This window comes from Oncorhynchus masou, chromosome 6 (assembly GCF_036934945.1).
Source record: "Oncorhynchus masou masou isolate Uvic2021 chromosome 6, UVic_Omas_1.1, whole genome shotgun sequence".
Lineage (NCBI taxonomy): Eukaryota > Metazoa > Chordata > Actinopteri > Salmoniformes > Salmonidae > Oncorhynchus > Oncorhynchus masou.
In genome coordinates, this window is record NC_088217.1 from 33,488,998 (window position 1) to 33,510,279 (window position 21,282).

Genomic DNA, 21,282 nt, shown 5'->3' on the forward strand with positions numbered 1-21,282 from the left:
TTTAGTCCCCACTGTACCTTAGCCCTGCAACACCCCGTCCCTCTCACCTCCCTCTGAAGCTCACCATGTCCCAAGAGGCCAGGCACTTCCAGGGGGTGTCCAACGGCCTGTGCCCCCCTACCCAGCACAGCTTACAGGTATTCAACCACACTGCAGTGAAATACAATAAGAACCCACTGACTCCAACACTCGCAGTATAGCAGTGATATAGTATCTTGCAGGTTCTGACAATTCACAACTGCTATCCACATTGACCAAATCCTATTTTGAGAGCAACCACACATTTCTACAGAAATATAGTCAAAGCATGATTTACAGTACGGGAAAGTCTGAGTTAACTTAGGACTCACTGCCATTTGGGCTCCTGAGTGGTGGAGTGGTCTAAGGCACTGCATCACAGTGCTAGTGGTGTCACTAAAAACCCTGTTTCGATTCCAGGTTGTATCACAACTGGCTGTTATTGGGAGTCCCATAGAGCAGCGCACAATTGGCCCAGTGTTGCCGTCATTGTAAATAAGAATTTGTTCTGAACTGACTTTTGTGCCGGATATCTGTCATTAATTAACCTCCCATAAACTCTCTCATCACTACAGATCAGTGAATAGTTTAGTTTATAAATAGCTCTTCTACGGTTAGGATGAGGGGAATAACTCAGCACTTTCCCAGGTTCTTTACTGTTTTATCATATTATTCCCCTGGCCATTGGCCCGGGTTGTCGTGTTTGCCAGTGCTAGAGGGAAATGACTGGGCCAGTCCTATCCTCTGTCTGAATGGAGATATCCTGTTGTTGTTCCCAGCTGGGGTTACACTACTAACGGCACCCTGGCTGGCTGTCATATTGATCTGTGGTCAGATCCTAGAAATACTATAGAAACCATATAGATTGCTGTCGAGTCCCGCTGATTCCAAGTCTGAATACTCTGAGGATGTCATCTTCAGCAGACAATCTGATCCCTAGTCAGTTTTGGATAGGCTCAGGGGTTAAAAACATTCCTTTGTCCCGTTCTCCAGTCAGTTCCCAGGGATAACTAGCCCAGTGCCCTGACTGGTGGTTTATCTTATTTAGCCAGACTCTCCCCATTAAAAGGAGGAAATGGGTTTGATTTCAGGGCTCTTATCAGAGGCTTGTCATGCCTGTTTCCACACTTCATTTAGTTCCTCCTCGCTCTCTGGTAGATGCAGACAGGGGGATAGGGAACTTTTGGGGCCCTTGGAAAAAAGTGTAGTCCTGTCAGTGGGTTGAGGGCTATTTGAAACTGTTCTTTGTGTTTGGAAAGAGATGTATGCTACAATAGATATAGAGAAGGTGAGAGGACTGATAGCATTGTGTGAAGGCTGAGTGTGTTTAAACTGTTGGGTCACTCTCTCTTCCTGTCTCGATGTAAGGATAGGATCTTGCTTTATAACCATTCAACATAGCATCATCTTTGTCTTTCCTCTTTGCAAGGCTAGGTAGGGTTTCAATTTGTCTGTGTGTTTGTCTCTCCATCTCTCTGAGATTAAGAGCTCAGTTCACTGTGGAGATATGCAGGTGGTCCAGGAAACAAAGGAACTCCGAATCCACTAGAAATAATGTAACTTTAAAGTATATTCCAATAACCCCTCAGCGACAGTAAGGGAGGCAATTACCAACTTCCTCCTATACACAGGCTTCTTGTAAGATATTTTTTAACCTTTATTTAACTAGGCTAGTCAGTTTAAGAACAAATTCTTATTTACAATGACGGCCTACCCCAGCCAAACCCGGACGCCGCTGGGCAATTGTGCACCGCCCTATGGGACTCCCAATCACAGCCAGACGTGATACAGCCTGGATACGAACCAGGGACTGCAGTGACAGCGCTTGCACTGAGACACAGTGCCTTAGACCCCTGCACCACTCAGGAGCAGATACAGACTTCCATTCGGAATATGACTCAGACTGCACAGATGTCCAAACGGAATATGTAATAAAGGCTTTTATACAAAAGTTGAAATATTAGGCCTCTTGCCCCAGGTATGACTCCACTATGTGTATGTAACTGAACATGCTGCCTCTGTCTACTCTGGTCTTCTCAGGGTGGTACTGTCTGTTACCATGGAGCCATGCCGGGGGAGGGAGGGACTTACGCATCGCATCGCTCAGGCAACCTGGATCAGCTAACTGAACTCTCTCTGCATGAGCATGAGTGCTGATAACCTTTGACTTCACAGCCTGAATGAAGGGGTGTAGGGTGAAGTTGCCCCTAGACGCTGATCTTAGGTCAGCTTAGAATTTCCCCCAGGTTTGGGGGATGAGGAAGCTGATCCTAGATCTGTAGCTAGTGTAACCTTCAGTCTATAGCGAATGAGAGGCAGGCTGATAGAGCCCTGGTTAACCTGGCTCCACTCAGGATAGGCAGGGGGCCTAGGGAGGGGTTAGTTCAGACAGTTTCACTATCACAACTCTTGTGATTACCCTAATAACATTATATTAGGATTACTATGGTATCTCTAGCTTCTAATTATGATTTTTTTTGTTGGTATTTCTGTCATATTACATTTTCTACTATTTTGAAACCTGTACTTACTATTGTGATGTGAGAAGTGAAGCAGAAATGCAGCCCTCTGGTGAGAGAAAAGGAAAAGTAGCCATGGTCTGTCTCTGTCTCTGGTGGAATGCATCTGCGTTGCAACGGTTGCTATTCACACTGCAAACCGTTTCTACAGTACAGTACCACTCATATGGTGACACGCTTAACACCATTTGTTTTTGTATAGAAATAGACATTTGGGAACTACCACTTAAGGCGCCAGCCCTTTCATGTTGCTTTTTCTTAAACACGGGGACCATATTAACATTATACTACTGCTACGTGTGACAGATTTGATCACTTTGCACAACAAGGAAAGTAAAACAGCAGTGGGGAGGTAATGCCATATATATTCTCTGTCCCTCTTCCTAAATAGCTACCCTCCTATTCTGAATTCATCCTCACCACCATTTCATAAAGCAGCCTTTGGGTCAAGAGTGTTGACATTGTGGGCCGGAGAACTATTTGAGCTTGATTGTGGGACTGAATTTGTCCAGGGCTTGAGCAGTCATGACTGTCTACTCCATCCATTATTACTGTGTTGCTCGGTTTGCATACTTTTCCCTTCATTTAAGGGGCCACTTTAACCCTGCCATTGTTCCAACGTTATCTGAAGAAAACACACGTAAACTCACACAAAGCCCACTCCAAACTCTGAAGGAGAGGAAAAGGGGACACCGATAGAGGGCGTGCTCATCTGTCAGTGTCATCATGAATGTAAATAATCTGCTGTGAGATCATATCAATAAACAACGTTTATGAAAAACTGCTGCTGTTTCTCCCCACATCATACTTCTGTTCTTGGTCATGTTATAAGACTGCCGAAAAGGAACTGATAGTGAGATGGCTTGAATATCCTGGAAATGCCCAGAATGACCATTTCCTTCTTGTCGTCAACATTAGCTGTTGCCTTTGAGATGAATACTTCCACCACACAGGAACAATACAAAAGTGAACAATAGCACCACTAAGCAAGAGTAATTTAAAGTATTCTGTATAAAACTAAACAATAGCACCACTAAGCAAGAGTAATTCAATGTATTCTGTATAAAACTAAACAATAGCACCACTAAGCAAGAGTAATTCAATGTATTCTGTATAAAACTAAACAATAGCGTTTCACATCCATTGGTGATTTGTTTAGTTTTGATAACTTGAGTTATCATTACTTGTCACGTTGTAGAAGTGATTGGAGACAGGCGCAGGAATATGTAAAAGGGGGCTTCAATACTCAACCCAAAAATACAACATGCCATGAAAAGGCACAGGGATGAATCCCAAAACAAACATACAAAAACACAGGGATGTAACCCAAACAAAAGAGCGAGGTACAACCTCTAATAAATACACGAGACCCGTAAGAATACACGAGACGAGACCCGTAAGAATGCACAGGACGAGTCCCGTAAGAATGCACAGGACGAGACCCTTAAGAATACACGAGACGAGACCCGTAAGAATGCACAGGACGAGACCCGTAAGAATGCACAGGACGAGACCCGTAAGAATGCACAGGACGAGACCCGTAAGAATGCACAGGACGAGACCCGTAAGAATGCACAGGACGAGACCCTTAAGAATACACGAGACGAGACCCGTAAGAATGCACAGGACGAGACCCGTAAGAATGCACAGGACAAGACCCGTAAGAATGCACAGGACGAGACCCGTAAGAATGCACAGGACGAGACCCGTAAGAATGCACAGGACGAGACCCGTAAGAATGCACAGGACGAGTCCCGTAAGAATGCACAGGACGAGACCCGTAAGAATGCACAGGACGAGACCCGTAAGAATGCACAGGACGAGTCCCGTAAGAATGCACAGGACGAGTCCCGTAAGAATGCACAGGACGAGACCCGTAAGAATGCACAGGACGAGTCCCGTAAGAATGCACAGGACGAGTCCCGTAAGAATGCACAGGACGAGTCCCGTAATAATGCACAGGACAGTCCCGGACAGGGACGAGTCCCGTAATAATGCACAGGACGAGTCCCGTAAGAATGCACAGGACGAGTCCCGTAAGAATGCACAGGACGAGTCCCGTAATAATGCACAGGACGAGTCCCGTAAGAATGCACAGGATGAGTCCCGTAAGCAATCCCGTAAGAATGCACAGGACGAGTCCCGTAAGAATGCACAGGACGAGTCCCGTAAGAATGCAATGTCACCGTAAGAATGCACAGGACGAGTCCCGTAATAATGCACAGGACGAGTCCCGTAAGAATGCACAGGATGAGTCCCGTAAGAATGCACAGGACGAGTCCCGTAATAATGCACAGGACGAGTCCCGTAATAATGCACAGGACGAGTCCCATAACAACAATGCACAGGACGAGTCCCATAACAACAATGCACAGGACGAGTCCCATAACAATGCACAGGACGAGTCCCATAACAACAATGCACAGGACGAGTCCCATAACAATGCACAGGACGAGTCCCATAACAACAATGCACAGGACGAGTCCCATAACAACAATGCACAGGACGAGTCCCATAACAACAATGCACAGGACGAGTCCCATAACAACAATGCACAGGACGAGTCCCGTAACAACAATGCACAGGACGAGTCCCGTAACAACAATGCACAGGACGAGTCCCGTAACAACAATGCACAGGACGAGACCCGTAACAACAATGCACAGGACGAGACCCGTAACAACAATGCACAGGACGAGTCCCGTAACAACAATGCACAGGACGAGACCCGTAATAACGAGAACACAAAACACGCAGGGCAAAAGCCGAAACAAAGTACAGGTACTCACAAGACCAACGGACCTGGGAACAACAACCAAACAAAACAATGGTGAACAGAGGGCACATATATACAATTGCTAATCAGGGGTAATGGGAACCAGGTGTGCGTAATGAAACAGTTCATTGACACCGAGTGTCCAGTGACGTAGACCTCAGAAGCTGGTGCACGGAATGACCTGCAGTACCGGGGGAATCCGTGATATTACTGAAAGTGTTCAGTCTTTTATTGTTTTATTTGAATGAAACCAAGCTCAAAGAGTTTATTTTACTCAAACATAGTTTTGATTCTTTCTGATTTTATACTCATGTAATGTAGATCAGTGTTAATTGAATCACTATTATTATGGCTTTCTGACAACCAAATTACAATTAATGTCAGTTATCCTGTGCATCATGCTAAATCGACTAATATGTATAATTAATTTACAATACAATGTATGATATCAATATAAATGTCCCAAAAATACACACTTAAGAAATAAGCCAAATAAACAGCTACTTTGTACTTATCCAAAAGAGAATGTGGTCCTTCCTCTAAGGATTACAATACATTCTAGTGTGGTGTTATTGAAAACCATAACACCGCATTCATATATTCTCTACTGGCAGATTGAATGAAAATAGCCATTGTAAACAGCATTACAGCATTATTTCCAAAATTATTTGTATTCTGACTTCCTCCCTGATGTCTTTGGTCACTCTCTGAGACCGGTTATCTCCATTAGAGGTCCATGAGAAAGGAATATTCAACCACCACAACTCTTCTGCTTTTATTGCCAATCTCCACACAGGCAGTCATGCTGAACAGAACATCCTATGAAGATCACAGGCCTCCTGCTGGCGGAGTGGACAATGCTGGCTACAATGACCATGACAAACATGTTGTCATGACAATGGTTTGATGGTGTAAAAGTTTGTGTAAGAAGTCTCTTTCTCCAGAGAAAGGCCATTGGTCTGCCCTCGACTCTGTCTCCACACTGGCCCTTCTGTCTTTCTGCAGGTCTCATGGCCTGAACTCCACACACACAGAGACAGGAGCTGGGGTTCTCAATAAAACACACCATACTGACCGCGAGTCACTTGGCTTTTTGTATTTTCTCTACTCCTTCTTGATGTTCCTGGCTGGCCCTTTGGTGCCACCCTGTGGCTGTGGAGCCTCCTGTTGGGGGCCCTGGTTGTCGTGGCCCCTTCTCGTGTTTTGCCAGGTGGTCGCTCCGCATGAACCTCTTCCCACACGTCTGGCAGCCGAAGCGCTTTTCCCCAGTATGTGTGCGCAGGTGCCTCTGCAGCTCGTCTGAGCGTGTGCAGTTCTTCCAGCAGAAGAGCCAGCTGCAGACGAAAGGTCGCTCCCTGGCATGCCATCGCAGGTGGGCCTTCAGGTGGGAAGTCTTCTTGTACACCTTGCCACACTCGGGCAAGTGGCAGATGTGGAGCCTCCTCTGGCCTGGTTCCTCAGGGTTAGCTGGAGCCCCTGTGCACCCAGAGGAGGCCTGTCAGTTGGGGCACTTGCAGTGCCTGCAGCAGCGTGTGGAGCCCAGCAGGCACTTGGAGGAACCTTGGAGGAGGGCTGCAATCTGAGGCTGGTTCCCCAACGCCAGCTGTCTGCCCAGGGCAACGGGGTGAGAGTGGTGATGGTGGGTTTGGCCATGAGGTTGCTGATGAACATGGGGGCTGCTGGTGGTCTGGGGTAATATCCACCACTGCTGACCTTCCTCTGTATGCCGACCAGGGTGGTGGGGGTGTCTTTCTGTGGAACCTTGGAGGAAGTTCTCCCCCATACCATTGTGCTGGGGTGGAAGTATGGAGTATGAGAGCTAACCTGGACCTGAGGAGCGAGCATCTTCACTTGGGGGGAGCTCAAAGGTGTAGGCAGCCGGGGTGGAGGAGGGCTCAGCAGGAAGGGTGAGAGGCAGCTCATGGAGGTGGTGGTGCTGGTGGGGATGGGGGTGAAGGTCCAGTCCACTCTGGACGTGTCCAGGAAAATTAAGTTTTGGCACTGTCAGAGTTGCCACCTGTTGGACCCTTAGACTGGAGCTCTGGGCCACTTCACTGCCCAATAGCTGGAGCATCCCAGTCATGGAACTCATGGTCCCTTCATAGGATGAGTGTGGCCGTTCCTGCCCCAGTCCACTGCCCCCAGCCGGGCTTGGCCACAGGGTCTGGCCAGGAAGGAGGAGAGGGGATGGGGTCCGTTCTCAGGAGAGGAGCTGGGTGTGCGGTCCTATGGGGTATAGAAAGAATGGATGTTAGACATGCTGTACACTATTGAATTAGATATTCCTGAGCAAAAACCACATATAAAATCAAGATATTATAGTGATAACACAGAACTTAGACTTCTTTCTAATGTGATAATATAGAGAAACTATAGAACAGTGGTGACCTTTAACTGTGAACCTCTACATCTCTATTTCTAAAATATATGTTATAATTTTATTGATGTAGTCAATGTATTTTATTAACTACAATAGAGTAAATATTTTAAGGTAAAATACTGCTGCTAACAAATGAATCCAGATGAATTCCTATAAATATATTGGGGGAAAATGTATCAATAATTGCACTTGACAATTTCAAAATGTACTCTGAAGAAGGCTGACACTGAAAGGACTCTCCCATATTTACCAAATTACACTAAAACATTTTCCTCGTCTGTAAGAAATGGTTTAGAAAGTGGTCGGTCCCCGGAAATGCGGCCATGATTTGTGCACGCTTCTGCGGCCAACGTAGTTTTTAAACTGGTCTCAGCACAAGTGCAGCACCGAAACAAAATCTAGAAAACGGGATTTGCTGTGTCTCAATTCTCATCCAAAGTCAGTCTAATTTTCTGAAGAAAAAACAAATAAACCTCATAAAGTGTTTTATATTGTTGTGAAGAAATAAAAGTGGAAAAAAATGGATTGTAGGAATTATTAATTCCAAAATACCTGCTCCGGTGGTATCCCTTCTGCATCCTTGTCTTCACTGATTGCCTCGAATGCTATGACTGGATATCCTTTGAAGTGTGCGGAGAACCAATCGACACATTCGTGGCAGCATCTTGTTTGGGAGAGATTTCACAGTACAGATAAAGTAAGAACCGTCTGTGTGTGTTTGTCAATGAGAGGGTTAGATTAATCTCGCCCGGGTGCCAGTGTTGGCGTGTTTTGCATGCCGTACGCACTACCCTCTGTAGCACCCTGCGATAGGATGCCAAGCAGTTGCCATACCAAGCGCTGATGTAGCCAGTCAAGATTCAATGCAATGGGGGCCTCCCAGGTGGCACAGTGGTTAAGGGTACTGCACTGCAGCGCTAGCTGTGCCACCAGAGACTGGGCTTGCGCCCAGGCTCTGTCGCAACCAGCAGCGATCGGGAGGTCTGTGGGGCGATGCACAATTGGCCTAGGGTTAGGGTTAGGAGGGCTTGGCCGGTAGGGATATCCTTGTCTCATCGCGCACCAGCGACTCCCGTGGCGGGCCGGGCACAGTGCGTGCCAACCAAGGTCGCCAGGTGCATGATGTTTCCTCTGACATATTGGTGCGGCTGGCTTCCGGGTTGGATGCACGCTGTGTTAAAAAGCAGTGCAGCTTGGTTGGGTTGAGTTTCGGAGGACACATAACTTTCGACCTTCGTCTCTTCTGAGCCCGTATGGGAGTTGTAGCATGAGACAAGATAGTAGCTACTAACAATTGGATACCATGAAAAAGGGGGTAAAATTCAAAACAAAAAAAAAAAAGATTCTCTCAATGGTGCAGTTGTATAACTTTTTAAGGATCTGAGGGCCTCCGTGCCGTGTTGAGGGTCACCGTGGCGAATGTGCTGTTGCCTACCCTTAGCACCTGGAGTCAGGAAGTCTATGACCCAGTTGCAGAGCGAGGTGTCCAGTCCCAGAGTCCTTAGCTTAGTGATGAGCTTGGATGGCACTACGGTGTTGAATTGTAGTTGAACTGTAGAGCTGTAGTCAATTAACAGCATTCTCACTCTTGTCCAGGTGGGAAAGGGGAGTGTGGAGTGCAATAGAGATTGCATCATCTGTGGATCTGTTGGGATGGTATGTGAATTGGAGTGGGTCCAGGGTTTCTAGGATGATGGTGTTGATGTGAGCCATGATCAGCCTTTCAAAGCATTTCATGGCTATAGATGTGAGTGCTACAGGGCGATAGTCATTTAGACAGGTTACCTTGGCGTTCTTGGGCACAGGGACTATGGTGGTCTGCTTGAAACATGTAGGTATTACAGACTGGGGCAAGGAGAGGTTGAACATTTCACTGAAGACACTTGGCAGCTGGTCAGCGCATGCTCTGAGTATGTGTCCTGGTAATGCGTCTGCCTTGTGAATGTTAACCTGTTTAAAGGTCTTATTCACGTCGGCTACAGAAAGCGTGATCACGCAGTCATCCGAAACAGCTGGTGCTATCATGTATGGTTCAATGTGGCTTGCCTCGAAGCGAGCATAAAAGGCATTTGGCTAGCCTGGTCGGCTTGCATCACTGGGTTTCCCTTTGTAATCCATGCTAGTTTGCATGTTGTCAAGCCCTGACCTTAGAGCTTTTTATGTCTCTATTTTGGTATGGTCAGGGTGTGATTTGGGTAGGCATTCTAAGTTCCTTTTTCATTTTTTTTGTATTTCTTTGTTTTGGCCGGGTATGGTTCTCAATCAGGGACAGCTGTCTATCGTTGTCTCTGATTGGGAACCATACTTAGGTAGCTTTTCCCACAGGGTTTTTGTGGGTAGTTATTTCCTGTTTTGTGTTTCTGCACCTGACAGGACTGTTTCGATTTTCTTTCATTCTCTTTGTGATTTTTGCTATTTAGTGTTCAGTTGAAATAAAAGTATGAACACTTACCACGCTGCCCTTTGGTCCACAGCTTCTTCAACAGACGATCTTTACAGAATGAACACTTACCACGCTGTCCTTTGGTCCACAGCTTCTTCAACAGACGATCTTTACAGAATGAACACTTACCACGCTGTCCTTTGGTCCACAGCTTCTTCAACAGACGATCTTTACACATGTCCTGCCACATCCAACGATTGTCAGAGCCAGTGTAGGAGGATTCGATCTTAGTCCTAAAGGGAACACTAAAAATAAAAGGAACACTAAAATAACACACCCTAGATCTGAATGAATGAAATATTCTTATTAAATACTTTTTTCTTTACATAGTTGAATCTGCTGACAACAAAATCACACAAAAATGATCAATGGAAATCAAATTTATCAACCCACGGAGGTCTGGATTTGGAGTGACACTCAAAATTAAAGTGGAAAACCACACTACAGGCTGATCCAACTTTGATGTAATGTCCTTAAAACAAGTCAAAATGAGGCTCAGTAGTGTGTGTGGCCTCTACGTGCCTGTATGACCTCCCTACAACGCCTGGGCATGCTCCTGATGAGGTGGCGGATGGTCTCCTGAGGGATCTCCTCCCAGACCTGGACTAAAGCATCCGCCAACTCCTGGACAGTCTGTGGTGCAACATGGCGTTGGTGGATGGAGCGAGACATGATGTCCCAGATGTGCTCAATTGGATTCAGGTCTGGGGAATGGGCGGGCCAGTCCATAGCATCAATGCCTTCCTCTTGCAGGAACTGCTGACACACTCCAGTCACATGAGGTCGAGCATTGTCTTGCATTAGGAGGAACCCAGGGCCAACCGCACCAGCATATGGTCTCACAAGGGGTCTGAGGATCTCATCTCGGTACCTAATGGCAGTCAGGCTATCTCTGGCGAGCACATGGAGGGCTGTGCGGCCCCCCAAGGAAATGCCACCCCACACCATGACTGACCCACCGCCAAACCGGTCATACTGGAGGATATTGCAGGCGGCAGAACGTTCTCCACGGCGTCTCCAGACTCTGTCATGTCAGACTCTGTCACGTGCTCAGTGTGAACCTGCTTTCATCTGTAAAGAGCACAGGGCGCCAGTGGCGAATTTGCCAATCTTGGTGTTCTCTGGCAAATGCCAAACGTCCTGCACGGTGTTGGGCTGTAACCCCCACCTGTGGACGTCGGGCCCTCATACCACCCTCATGGAGTCTGTTTCTGACCGTTTGAGCAGACACATGCACATTTGTGGCCTGCTGGAGGTCATTTTGAAAGGGCTCTGGCAGTGCTCCTCCTGTTCCTCCTTGCACAAAGGCGGAGGTAGCGGTCCTGCTGCTGGGTTGTTGCCCTCCTACGGCCTCCTCCACGTCTCCTCATGTACTGGCCTGTCTCCTGGTAGCGCCTCCATGCTCTGGACACTACGCTGGCAGACACAGCAAACCTTCTTGCCACAGCTCGCATTGATGTGCCATCCTGGATGAGCTGCACTACCTGAGCCACTTGTGTGGGTTGTAGACTCCGTCTCATGCTACCACAAGAGTGAAAGCACCACCAGCATTCAAAAGTGACCAAAACATCAGCCAGGAAGCATAAGAACTGAGAAGAGGTCTGTGGTTGCCACCTGCAGAACCACTCTTTTATTGGGGGTGTCTTGCTAATTATAGTATTCAGAATATTCAGAACCTCATTATGTCATAACTGCCCAGACTGAAGGTCCATTCTAAACCAGATCCGTCCGTAATGTGCCCATCTGCACCATCTTTAAAGACAGTCACTCACCAGGGCTTCTGTTGTTCTGCTTTTACTGGTGTCTGTGTAATAAAGCTGATTTCAAACCCCTGGTGATGCCCTGAACGGGCCACCATCACCATGACCCCACATCTTGAGCCTAAACCTGACCCACCCTTCCAACCACCCTCTCACTAAACTGTAGTAGACTATACTAGAGGCCGACCGATTAATTAGGGCCGATTTCAAGTTTTCATAACAATGGGAAATCTGTATTTTTGACACCGATTTGGCTGATTAAAAAAATCAGCCAATTTTTTTTTTTACACCTTTTATTTAACTAGGCAAGTCAGTTAAGAACACATTCTTATGTTCAATGACGGCCTAGGAACAGTGGGTTAACTGCCTCGTTCAGGGGCCGAACTACAGATTTTTACCTTGTCAGCTCCGGGATTCAATCTGCAAACTTACAGTTAACTAGTCCAACTTGCTAACCACCTGCCTCTCATTGCACTCCACGAGGAGCCTGCCTGTTACGCGAATGCATTAAGAAGCCAAGGTAAGTTGCTTGCGAGCATTAAACTTATCTTATAAAAAACAATCAAACAATCAATCATAATCACTAGTTAACTACACATGGTTGATGATATTACTAGTTTATCTAGCGTGTCCTGCGTTGCATATAATCGATGCAATGCAGGGGGATTGCATTTGCAATTAAAAGCACAATCGTTGGAAGACTGTACCTAACCATAAAATCAATACACAGAAGTATATATTTTTAAACCTGCATATTTAGCTCAAATAAATCCAGGTTAGGAGACAATATTAACCAGGTGAAATTGTGTTGACTTCTCTTGCGTTCCTTTCATGCAGAGTCAGGATATATGCAACCGTTTGTGCAGCCTGGCTCATTGCGAACTAATTTGCCAGAATTTTACGTAATTATGACATAACATTGAAGGTTGTGCAATGTAACAGGAATATTTAGACTTAGATAAAATACCGAACGGTTCCGTATTTCATTGAAATAAAACTTTTTGTTTTCGAAATGATAGTTTCTGGATTCAACCATATTAATGGCCAAAGGCTCGTATTTCTGTGTGTTATTATGTTATAATTAAGTCTATGATTTGATATTTGATAGAGCAGTCTGACTGAGCGATGTTAGGCAGCAGCAGGCTCGTAAGCATTCATTCAAACAGCACTTTTGTGTGTTTTACCAGCAGCTCTTCGCAATGCTTCAAGCATTGGGCTGTTTATTTTATTTTTTATTTTTTTATTTCACCTTTATTTAACCAGGTAGGCAAGTTGAGAACACGTTCTCATTTACAATTGCAACCTGGCCAGGATAAAGCAAAGCAGTTTGACACATACAACGACACAGTTCCACATGGAGTAAAACTAACATACAGTCAATAATACAGTATAAACAAGTCTATATACGATGTGAGCAAATGAGGTGAGATAAGGGAGGTAAAGGCAAAAAAGGCCATGGTGGCAAAGTAAATACAATATAGCAAGTAAAACACTGGAATGGTAGATTTGCAATGGAAGAATGTGCAAAGTAGAAATAAAAATAATGGGGTGCAAAGGAGCAAAATAAATAAATAAATTAAATACAGTAGGGAAAGAGATAGTTGTTTGGGCTAAATATAGGTGGGCTATGTACAGGTACAGTAATCTGTGAGCTGCTCTGACAGTTGGTGCTTAAAGCTAGTGAGGGAGATAATTGTTTCCAGTTTCAGAGATTTTTGTAGTTCGTTCCAGTCAGTGGCAGCAGAGAACTGGAAGGAGAGGCGGCCAAAGAAAGAATTGGTTTTGGGGGTGACTAGAGAGATATACCTGCTGGAGCGTGTGCTACAGGTGGGTGATGGTATGGTGACCGCGAGCTGAGATAATGGGGGACTTTACCTAGCAGGGTCTTGTAGATGACATGGAGCCAGTGGGTTTGGCGACGAGTATGAAGCAAGGGCCAGCCAACGAGAGCGTACAGGTCGCAATGGTGGGTAGTACATGGGGCTTTGGTGACAAAACGGATTGCACTGTGATAGACTGCATCCAATTTGTAGAGTATGGTATTGGAGGCTATTTTGTAAATGACATTGCCAAAGTCGAGGATTGGTAGGATGGTCAGTTTTACAAGGGTATGTTTGGCAGCATGAGTGAAGGATGCTTTGTTGCGAAATAGGAAGCCAAATCTAGATTTAACTTTGGATTGGAGATATTTGATATGGGTCTGGAAGGAGAGTTTACAGTCTAACCAGACACCTAAGTATTTGTAGTTGTCCACGTATTCTAAGTCAGAGCCGTCCAGAGTAGTGATGTTAGACAGGCGGGCAGGTGCGGGTAGCGATTGGTTGAAGAGCATGCATTTAGTTTTACTTGTATTTAAGAGCAATTGGAGGCCACGGAAGGAGAGTTGTATGGCATTGAAGCTTGCCTGGAGGGTTGTTAACACAGTGTCCAAAGAAGGGCCAGAATAATGCAGAATAGTGTCGTCTGCGTAGAGGTGGATCAGAGACTCACCAGCAGCAAGAGCGACCTCATTGATGTATACAGAGAAGAGAGTCGGTCCAAGAATTGAACCCTGTGGCACCCCCATAGAGACTGCCAGAGGTCCGGACAGCAGACCCTCCGATTTGGCACACTGAACTCTATCAGAGAAGTAGTTGGTGAACCAGGCAATCATTTGAGAAACCAAGGCTGTCGAGTCTGCCGATGAGGATGTGGTGATTGACAGATTCGAAAGCCTTGGCCAGATCAATGAACACGGCTGCACAGTAATGTTTCTTATCGATGGCGGTTAAGATATCGTTTAGGACCTTGAGCGTGGCTGAGATGCACCCATGACCAGCTCTGAAACCAGATTGCATAGCAGAGAAGGTATGGTGAGATTCGAAATGGTCGGTTTGTTGACTTGGCTTTCGAAGACCTTAGAAAGGCATGGTAGGATAGATATAGGTCTGTAGCAGTTTGGGTCAAGAGTGTCCCCCCTTTGAAGAGGGGGATGACCACAGCTGCTTTCCAATCTTTGGGAATCTCAGACGACACGAAAGAGAGGTTGAACAGGTTCGAAATAGGGGAGGCAACAATTTTGGCAGATAATTTTAGAAAGAAAGGGTCCAGATTGTCTAGCCCGGCTGATTTGTAGGGGTCCAGATTTTGCAGCTCTTTAAGAACATCAGCTGAACGGATTTGGGAGAAGGAGAAATGGGGAAGGCTTGGGCGAGTTGCTGTGGGGGGTGCAGTGCTGTTGACCGGGGTAGGAGTAGCCAGGTGGAAAGCATGGCCAGCCGTAGAAAAATGCTTATTGAAATTCTCAATTATGGTGGGTTTATCAGTGGTGACAGTGTTTCCTATCTTCAGTGCAGTGGGCAGCTGGGAGGAGGTGTTCTTATTCTCCATGGACTTTACAGTGTCCCAGAACTTTTTTGAGTTAGTGTTGCAGGAAGCAAATTTCTGCTTGAAAAAACTAGCCTTGGCTTTTCTAACTGCCTGTGTATAATGGTTTCTAGCTTCCCTGAACAGCTGCATATCACGGGGGCTGTTCGATGCTAATGCAGAATGCCATAGGATGTTTTTATGGGGTTAAGGGCAGTCAGGTCTCGGGAGAACCAAGGGCTATATCTGTTCCTGGTTCTAAATTTCTTGAATGGGGCATGTTTATTTAAGATGGTTAGGAAGGCATTTAAAAAAAATATCCAGGCATCCTCTACTGACGGGATGAGATCAATATCCTTCCAGGATACCCCAGCCAGGTCGATTAGAAAGGCCTGCTCGCTGAAGTGTTTCAGGGAGCGTTTTACAGTGAAGAGTGGAGGTCGTTTGACCGCTGACCCATTACGGATGCAGGCACTGAGGCAGTGATCGCTGAGATCTTGGTTGAAGACAGCAGAGGTGTATTTCGAGGGCAAGTTGGTTAGGATGATATCTATGAGGGTGCCCGTGTTTAAGGCTTTGGGGAGGTACCTGGTAGGTTCATTGATAATTTGTGTGAGATTGAGGGCATCAAGTTTAGATTGTAGGATGGCTGGGGTGTTAAGCATGTTCCAGTTTAGGTCGCCTAGCAGCACAAGCTCTGAAGATAGATGGGGGGCAATCAGTTCACATATGGTGTCTAGAGCACAGCTGGGGGCAGAGGGTGGTCTATAGCAGGCTGCAACAGTGAGAGACTTATTTTTAGAGAGGTGGATTTTTAAAAGTAGAAGTTCAAATTGTTTGGGTACAGACCTGGATAGTAGGACAGAACTCTGCAGGCTATCTTTGCAGTAGATTGCAACAACGCCCCCTTTTTCAATTCTATCTTGTCTGAAAATGTTGTAGTTTGGAATTAAAATTTCAGAATTTTTGGTAGTCGTCCTAAGCCAGGATTCAGACACAGCTAGAACATCCGGGTTGGCAGAGTGTGCTAAAGCAGTGAATAGAACAAACTTAGGGAGGAGGCTTCTAATGTTAACATGCATGAAACCAAGGCTATTACGGTTACAGAAGTCATCAAAAGAGAGCGCCTGGGGAATAGGAGTGGAGCTAGGCACTGTAGGGCCTGGATTCACCTCTACATCGCCAGAGGAACAGAGGAGGAGTAGAATAAGGGTGCGGCTAAAAGCAATAAGAATTGGTCGTCTAGAACGTCTGGAACAGAGAGTAAAGGAGGTTTCTGGGGGCAATAAAATAGCATCAAGGTATAATGTTCAGACAAAGGTATGGTAGGATGTGAATACAGTGGAGGTAAACCTAGGTATTGAGTGATGAACAGAGAGATATTGTCTCTAGAAATATCATTGAAACCAGGAGATGTTATTGCATGTGTGGGTGGTGGAACTAATAGGTTGGATAAAGTATGGTGAGCAGGACTAGAGGCTCTACAGTGAAATAAGCCAATAAACACTAACCAGAACAGCAATGGACAAGGCATATTGACATTAAGGAGAGGCATGCTTAGTCGAGTGATCAAAAGGGTCAGGAGAGTGGAGAGGTTGGTTGGGGGTTACGGCGATTTAGAGAGCTCGCCAGGCCATCGGTAGCAAGCTAGCATAGGATGGACGTCTGTTATTAGCCACCTCTTGCGTTCCGTCAGTAGATTAGTGGGGTTCCGTGTGGTAGAGGGGATTAATCACTCACACAACAACAAAAATAAAAACAATAGATATAGTTAGAGGCACAAGAAGAAAAATAAATAAATAATAATAATAAATAATAATAAAAATAAATAAATAAATTGTCCGATTGTCTATTCAGATAGCAGCCGATAAGACAGCTAATGGTTAGCAGGCCGCAGATGGGCGTTCAGGTAACGTCGCGACGGAGGAGCCAGCCGGATAACTCCTTCAGGTAGATAACGTCGGCAGTCCAGTTGTGAAGGTCTGGTGGGGCTCCGCATAGGCAGTAAAACGGGTCCGGATAGGTGACTGCAGCCCAGGAGTGATTGATGGAACTCTTCAGCTGGCTAGCTCCGGAATAATTGATGTTTGCACCGGAATCAACGAAAGCTTTAACTTGCTTCTGATTAGCTTCTGGATTAGCTTCTGGCTAGCTCCTGGCTAGCTCCTGGCTAGCTTCTGGTTAGTTTCTGGCTAGCTTCTTGGAGTTTCTGGCTAGCTTCTTGGAGGATTACAGATTTTAGGTAAATAATACTTTTTTAGAAATATAAATTGGTGAGGCGGGTTGCAGGAGAGTGTTTTGAAGATGAGTTTATGGAAAAAAAATAAAAAAATGTATGAAAAAAGTTGTAAATATATATATATATACGGGACACGACAAGACGAGGACAAAAGACGTATGAACTGCTATGCCATCTTGGATGGAATTTATTTGATGACTTTATGACTAGATGACTTTATGACTCTAAAGATTAGGCTGGTGTAACCAATGTGAAATGGCTAGCTAGTTAGCGGGGTTCGCGCTAATAGCGTTTCAAACATCACTCGCTCTGAGACTTGGAGTAGTTGTTCCCCTTGCTCCGCATGGGTAACGCTGCTTCGAGGGTGGCTTCGAGGGTGGCTGTTATCGATGTGTTCCTGGTTCGAGCCCAGGTAGGAGCGAGGAGAGGGACGGAAGCTATACTGCCACACTGGCAATACGAAAGTGCCTATAAGAACATCCAATAGTCAAAGGTATATGAAATACAAATGGTATAGAGAGAAATAGTCCTATAAATACTATATTAACTACAACCTAAAAACTCTTACCTTGGAATATTGAAGTCTCGTGTTAAAAGGAACCACCAACTTTCATATGTTCTCATATTCTGAGCAAGGAACTTAAACGTTAGCTTTTTTACATGGCACATATTGAACTTTGTTTTTGCATTATTTAAACCAAATTGAACATGTTTCATTATTTATTTGAGGCTAAATAGATTTTTATTGATGTATTATATTAAGTTAAAATAAGTGTTCATTCTGTATTGTTGTAATTGTCATTATTACAAATACATATTAAAAATCGGCCGATTAATTGGTATCGGCCTTTTGGTCCTCCAAAAATCAGAATCGGTCGACCTCTAGACTATTCACAGAACCATGGGAAATCAGTTGATACAATGACACGTGGGTCTGGGCTGATTTTCAGCAGTGACACAATTGGACTCTTTGAGAATCTTTGAGACGACACCAAGAATCTTTGAGACGGCACCATTGTAGGAGTTCTATTGAATAGAGGAGAATGGAGAGGTTAGGTCTTTTCAAAACCCTGAATGCTTTCTTCAAGCTTCCTTTCTGTATTCTTCTGCAGTGGTGGATAAGTTGTCCAATTGTCATACTTGAGTAAAAGTAAAGATACCTTGATAGAAAATGACTCAAGTAAAAGTGAAAGTCACCCAGTAAAATTCTACTTTAGTAAAAGTCTAAATGTATTTGGTTTTAAATATACTGAAGTATCAATAGTACATGGAATTGCTAAAATATTCTTAAGTATCAAAACTAAAATTATATATAAATTATTTCAAATTCCTTATATTAAGCAATCCAGACAAACCAATGTTCTTGTTTTTAATATATTGATAACCAGGGGCACACTCCAACACTCAGACATCATTTGTGACCCGATTCGGGAAAGTAGGCATATGTTGCAAGTCATGACTTCACAGGAGAGCTGTTTGAATGTTAAAAAATAAATATTTGTATCAAAATGCGTTTTTTGGCAGATGTGCATTTTCGAACATATGAACTTTCATGTTCCTTGTATGCCATCTGTAAGTATGAGTAAAATTGTTAAATTACAAGCCTAGTTGGTTTTGCCACACAAAAAGCCAGCAACCTTCCCGCTAGCCATGATTGGCTGAGATAATGTGTGGGCTGGACATGCTGAGAGTGCGGCTTTAAACATTTTTTTTTATTGCGTAGTAAAACTCCATAAACCTAATGGCAAGTAAAAGTGTACTGTTAGCTAGCTAACGTTTTGCAAAGTAAGTCCAAAGTAAGTCCTCCAGATCAGAGCCAGTAGGGATGACCAGGGATGTTCTCTTGATAAGTGTGTGAATTGGACAATATTCCTGTCCTGCTAAGCATTCAAAATGGAAGAAGTACTTTTGGGTGTCAGGGAAAATGTATGAAGTAAAAATTACATTATTTTCTTTAGGAATGTAGTGAAGTAAAATTAAAAGTAGTCAAATATATAAATAGTAAAGTATAGTACAGATTCCCTAAAACACTACTTAAGTAGTACTTTAAAGTATGTTTACTTAAGTACTTTACACCACTGTCCTTCTGTAAGATCACTAACATGTTCAATTCTGCAATCTTCAAGCAAACTCAAGGATGCAGATATGAGACAATCAGGCTACTCTATATAGCCATTCTAGCCTGTTAACAGTTGCATCATGGAGAGGCCTGGTCGGTTTTATATTATGGGCGGAAAGCATTACTCTGAATTCTATTGGAATATTTAACAGAACTACAGAGAGTGTGGCTCCATGTGTCATGCTGATTTTGTAGAGGAATCAGATTTGTTTTGGACTTAATCAAACCGAATAAAATGTCAAAGAAACGCTATGATGAAATCAAATCTGAGATTTTATGAGCTTCACTATATGCCAAACCTCTCTGATGTGGATCCGCCAGAGTCTTGCTCCAGTCCGGATCCGCCAGAGTCTCCCTCCAGTCCGGATCCGCCAGAGTCTCCCTCCAGTCCGGACTCTGGCGGATCCGGACTGCGACCCGTCGTGGTAGCCTCCGGACTGCGACCCGTCGTAGTAGCCTCCGGACTGCGACCCGTCGTGGTAGCCTCTGGACTGCGACCCGTCGTGGTAGCCTCTGGACTGCGACCTGTCGTAGTAGCCTCCGGACTGCGACCCGTCGTGGTAGCCTCTGGACTGCGACCCGTCATGGTAGCCTCCGGACTGCGACCCGTCGTGGTAGCCTCCGGACTGCGACCCGTCATGGTAGCCTCCGGACTGCGACCCGTCGTGGTAGCCTCCGGACTGCGACCCGTCGTGGTAGCCTCCGGACTGCGACCCGTCGTGGTAGCCTCCGGACTGCGCCCCGTCGTGGTAGCCTCCGGACTGCGACCCGTCGTGGTAGCCTCTGGACTGCAACCCGTCGTGGTAGCCTCCGGACCGCGACCCGTCGTGGTAGCCTCTGGACTGCGACCCGTCGTGGTAGCTTCCGGACTGCGACCCGTCGTGGTAGCCTCCGGACTGCGACCCGTCGTGGTAGCCTCTGGACTGCGACACATCGCCTCCGGACTGCGACCCGTCGTGGTAGCCTCCGGACTGCGACCCGTCGTGGTAGCCTCTGGACTGCGCCCGTCGTGGTAGCCTCTGGACTGCCTCCGTGGTAGCTTGCGACCCGTCGTGGTAGCCTCTGGACTGCGACCCGTCGTGGTAGCCTCTGGACTGCGACCCGTCGTGGTAGCCTCTGGACTGCGACCCGTCGTGGTAGCTTCCGGATTGCGACCCGTCGTGGTAGCATCTGGACTGCGACCCGTCGTGGTAGCCTCCGGACTGCGACCCGTCGTGGTAGCCTCCGGACTGCGACCCGTCGTGGTAGCCTCCGGACTGCGACCCGTCGTGGTAGCCTCCGGACTGCGACCCGGTGGTAGCCTCCAGACTGCGCCCCGTCGTGGTAGCCTCCGGACTGCCCCGTCGTGGTAGCCTTAGGACTGCAACCCGTCGTGGTAGCCTCCGGACCGCGACCCGTCGTGGTAGCCTCTGGACTGCGACCCGTCGTGGTAGCTTCCGGACTGCGACCCGGAGCCTCCGGACTGCGACCCGTCGTGGTAGCCTCTGGACTGCGACACATCGTGGTAGCCTCCGGACTGCGACCCGTCGTGGTAGCCTCCGGACTGCGACCCGTCGTGGTAGCCTCTGGACTGCGCCCCGTCGTGGTAGCCTCTGGACTGCGACCCGTCGTGGTAGCTTCCAGATTGCGACCCGTCGTGGTAGCCTCTGGACTGCGACCCGTCGTGGTAGCCTCTGGACTGCG

The 21,282-nt window shown here is 46.2% G+C and overlaps 1 protein-coding gene and 1 pseudogene across 1 annotated transcript in view; one reads left to right on the top strand and one right to left on the bottom strand.

Annotated features, from left to right (window-relative positions):
• Positions 1-3,321, top strand: part of LOC135541937 (rho guanine nucleotide exchange factor 25-like) — a 44,851-nt gene extending 41,530 nt beyond the window's left edge. Inside the window, exons 15-16 of the mRNA XM_064968445.1 lie at positions 6-137; positions 2,059-3,321. Of these exons, the coding sequence (XP_064824517.1) occupies positions 6-137; positions 2,059-2,175 (249 nt within the window). The 3' untranslated portion in view covers positions 2,176-3,321. The remainder of the gene's footprint in view (positions 1-5; positions 138-2,058) is intronic.
• Positions 3,322-6,394: 3,073 nt separating this feature from the next.
• LOC135541568 (transcription factor Sp5-like) lies at positions 6,395-11,167 on the bottom strand (annotated as a pseudogene).
• Between the last annotated feature and the right edge of the window lie 10,115 nt (positions 11,168-21,282).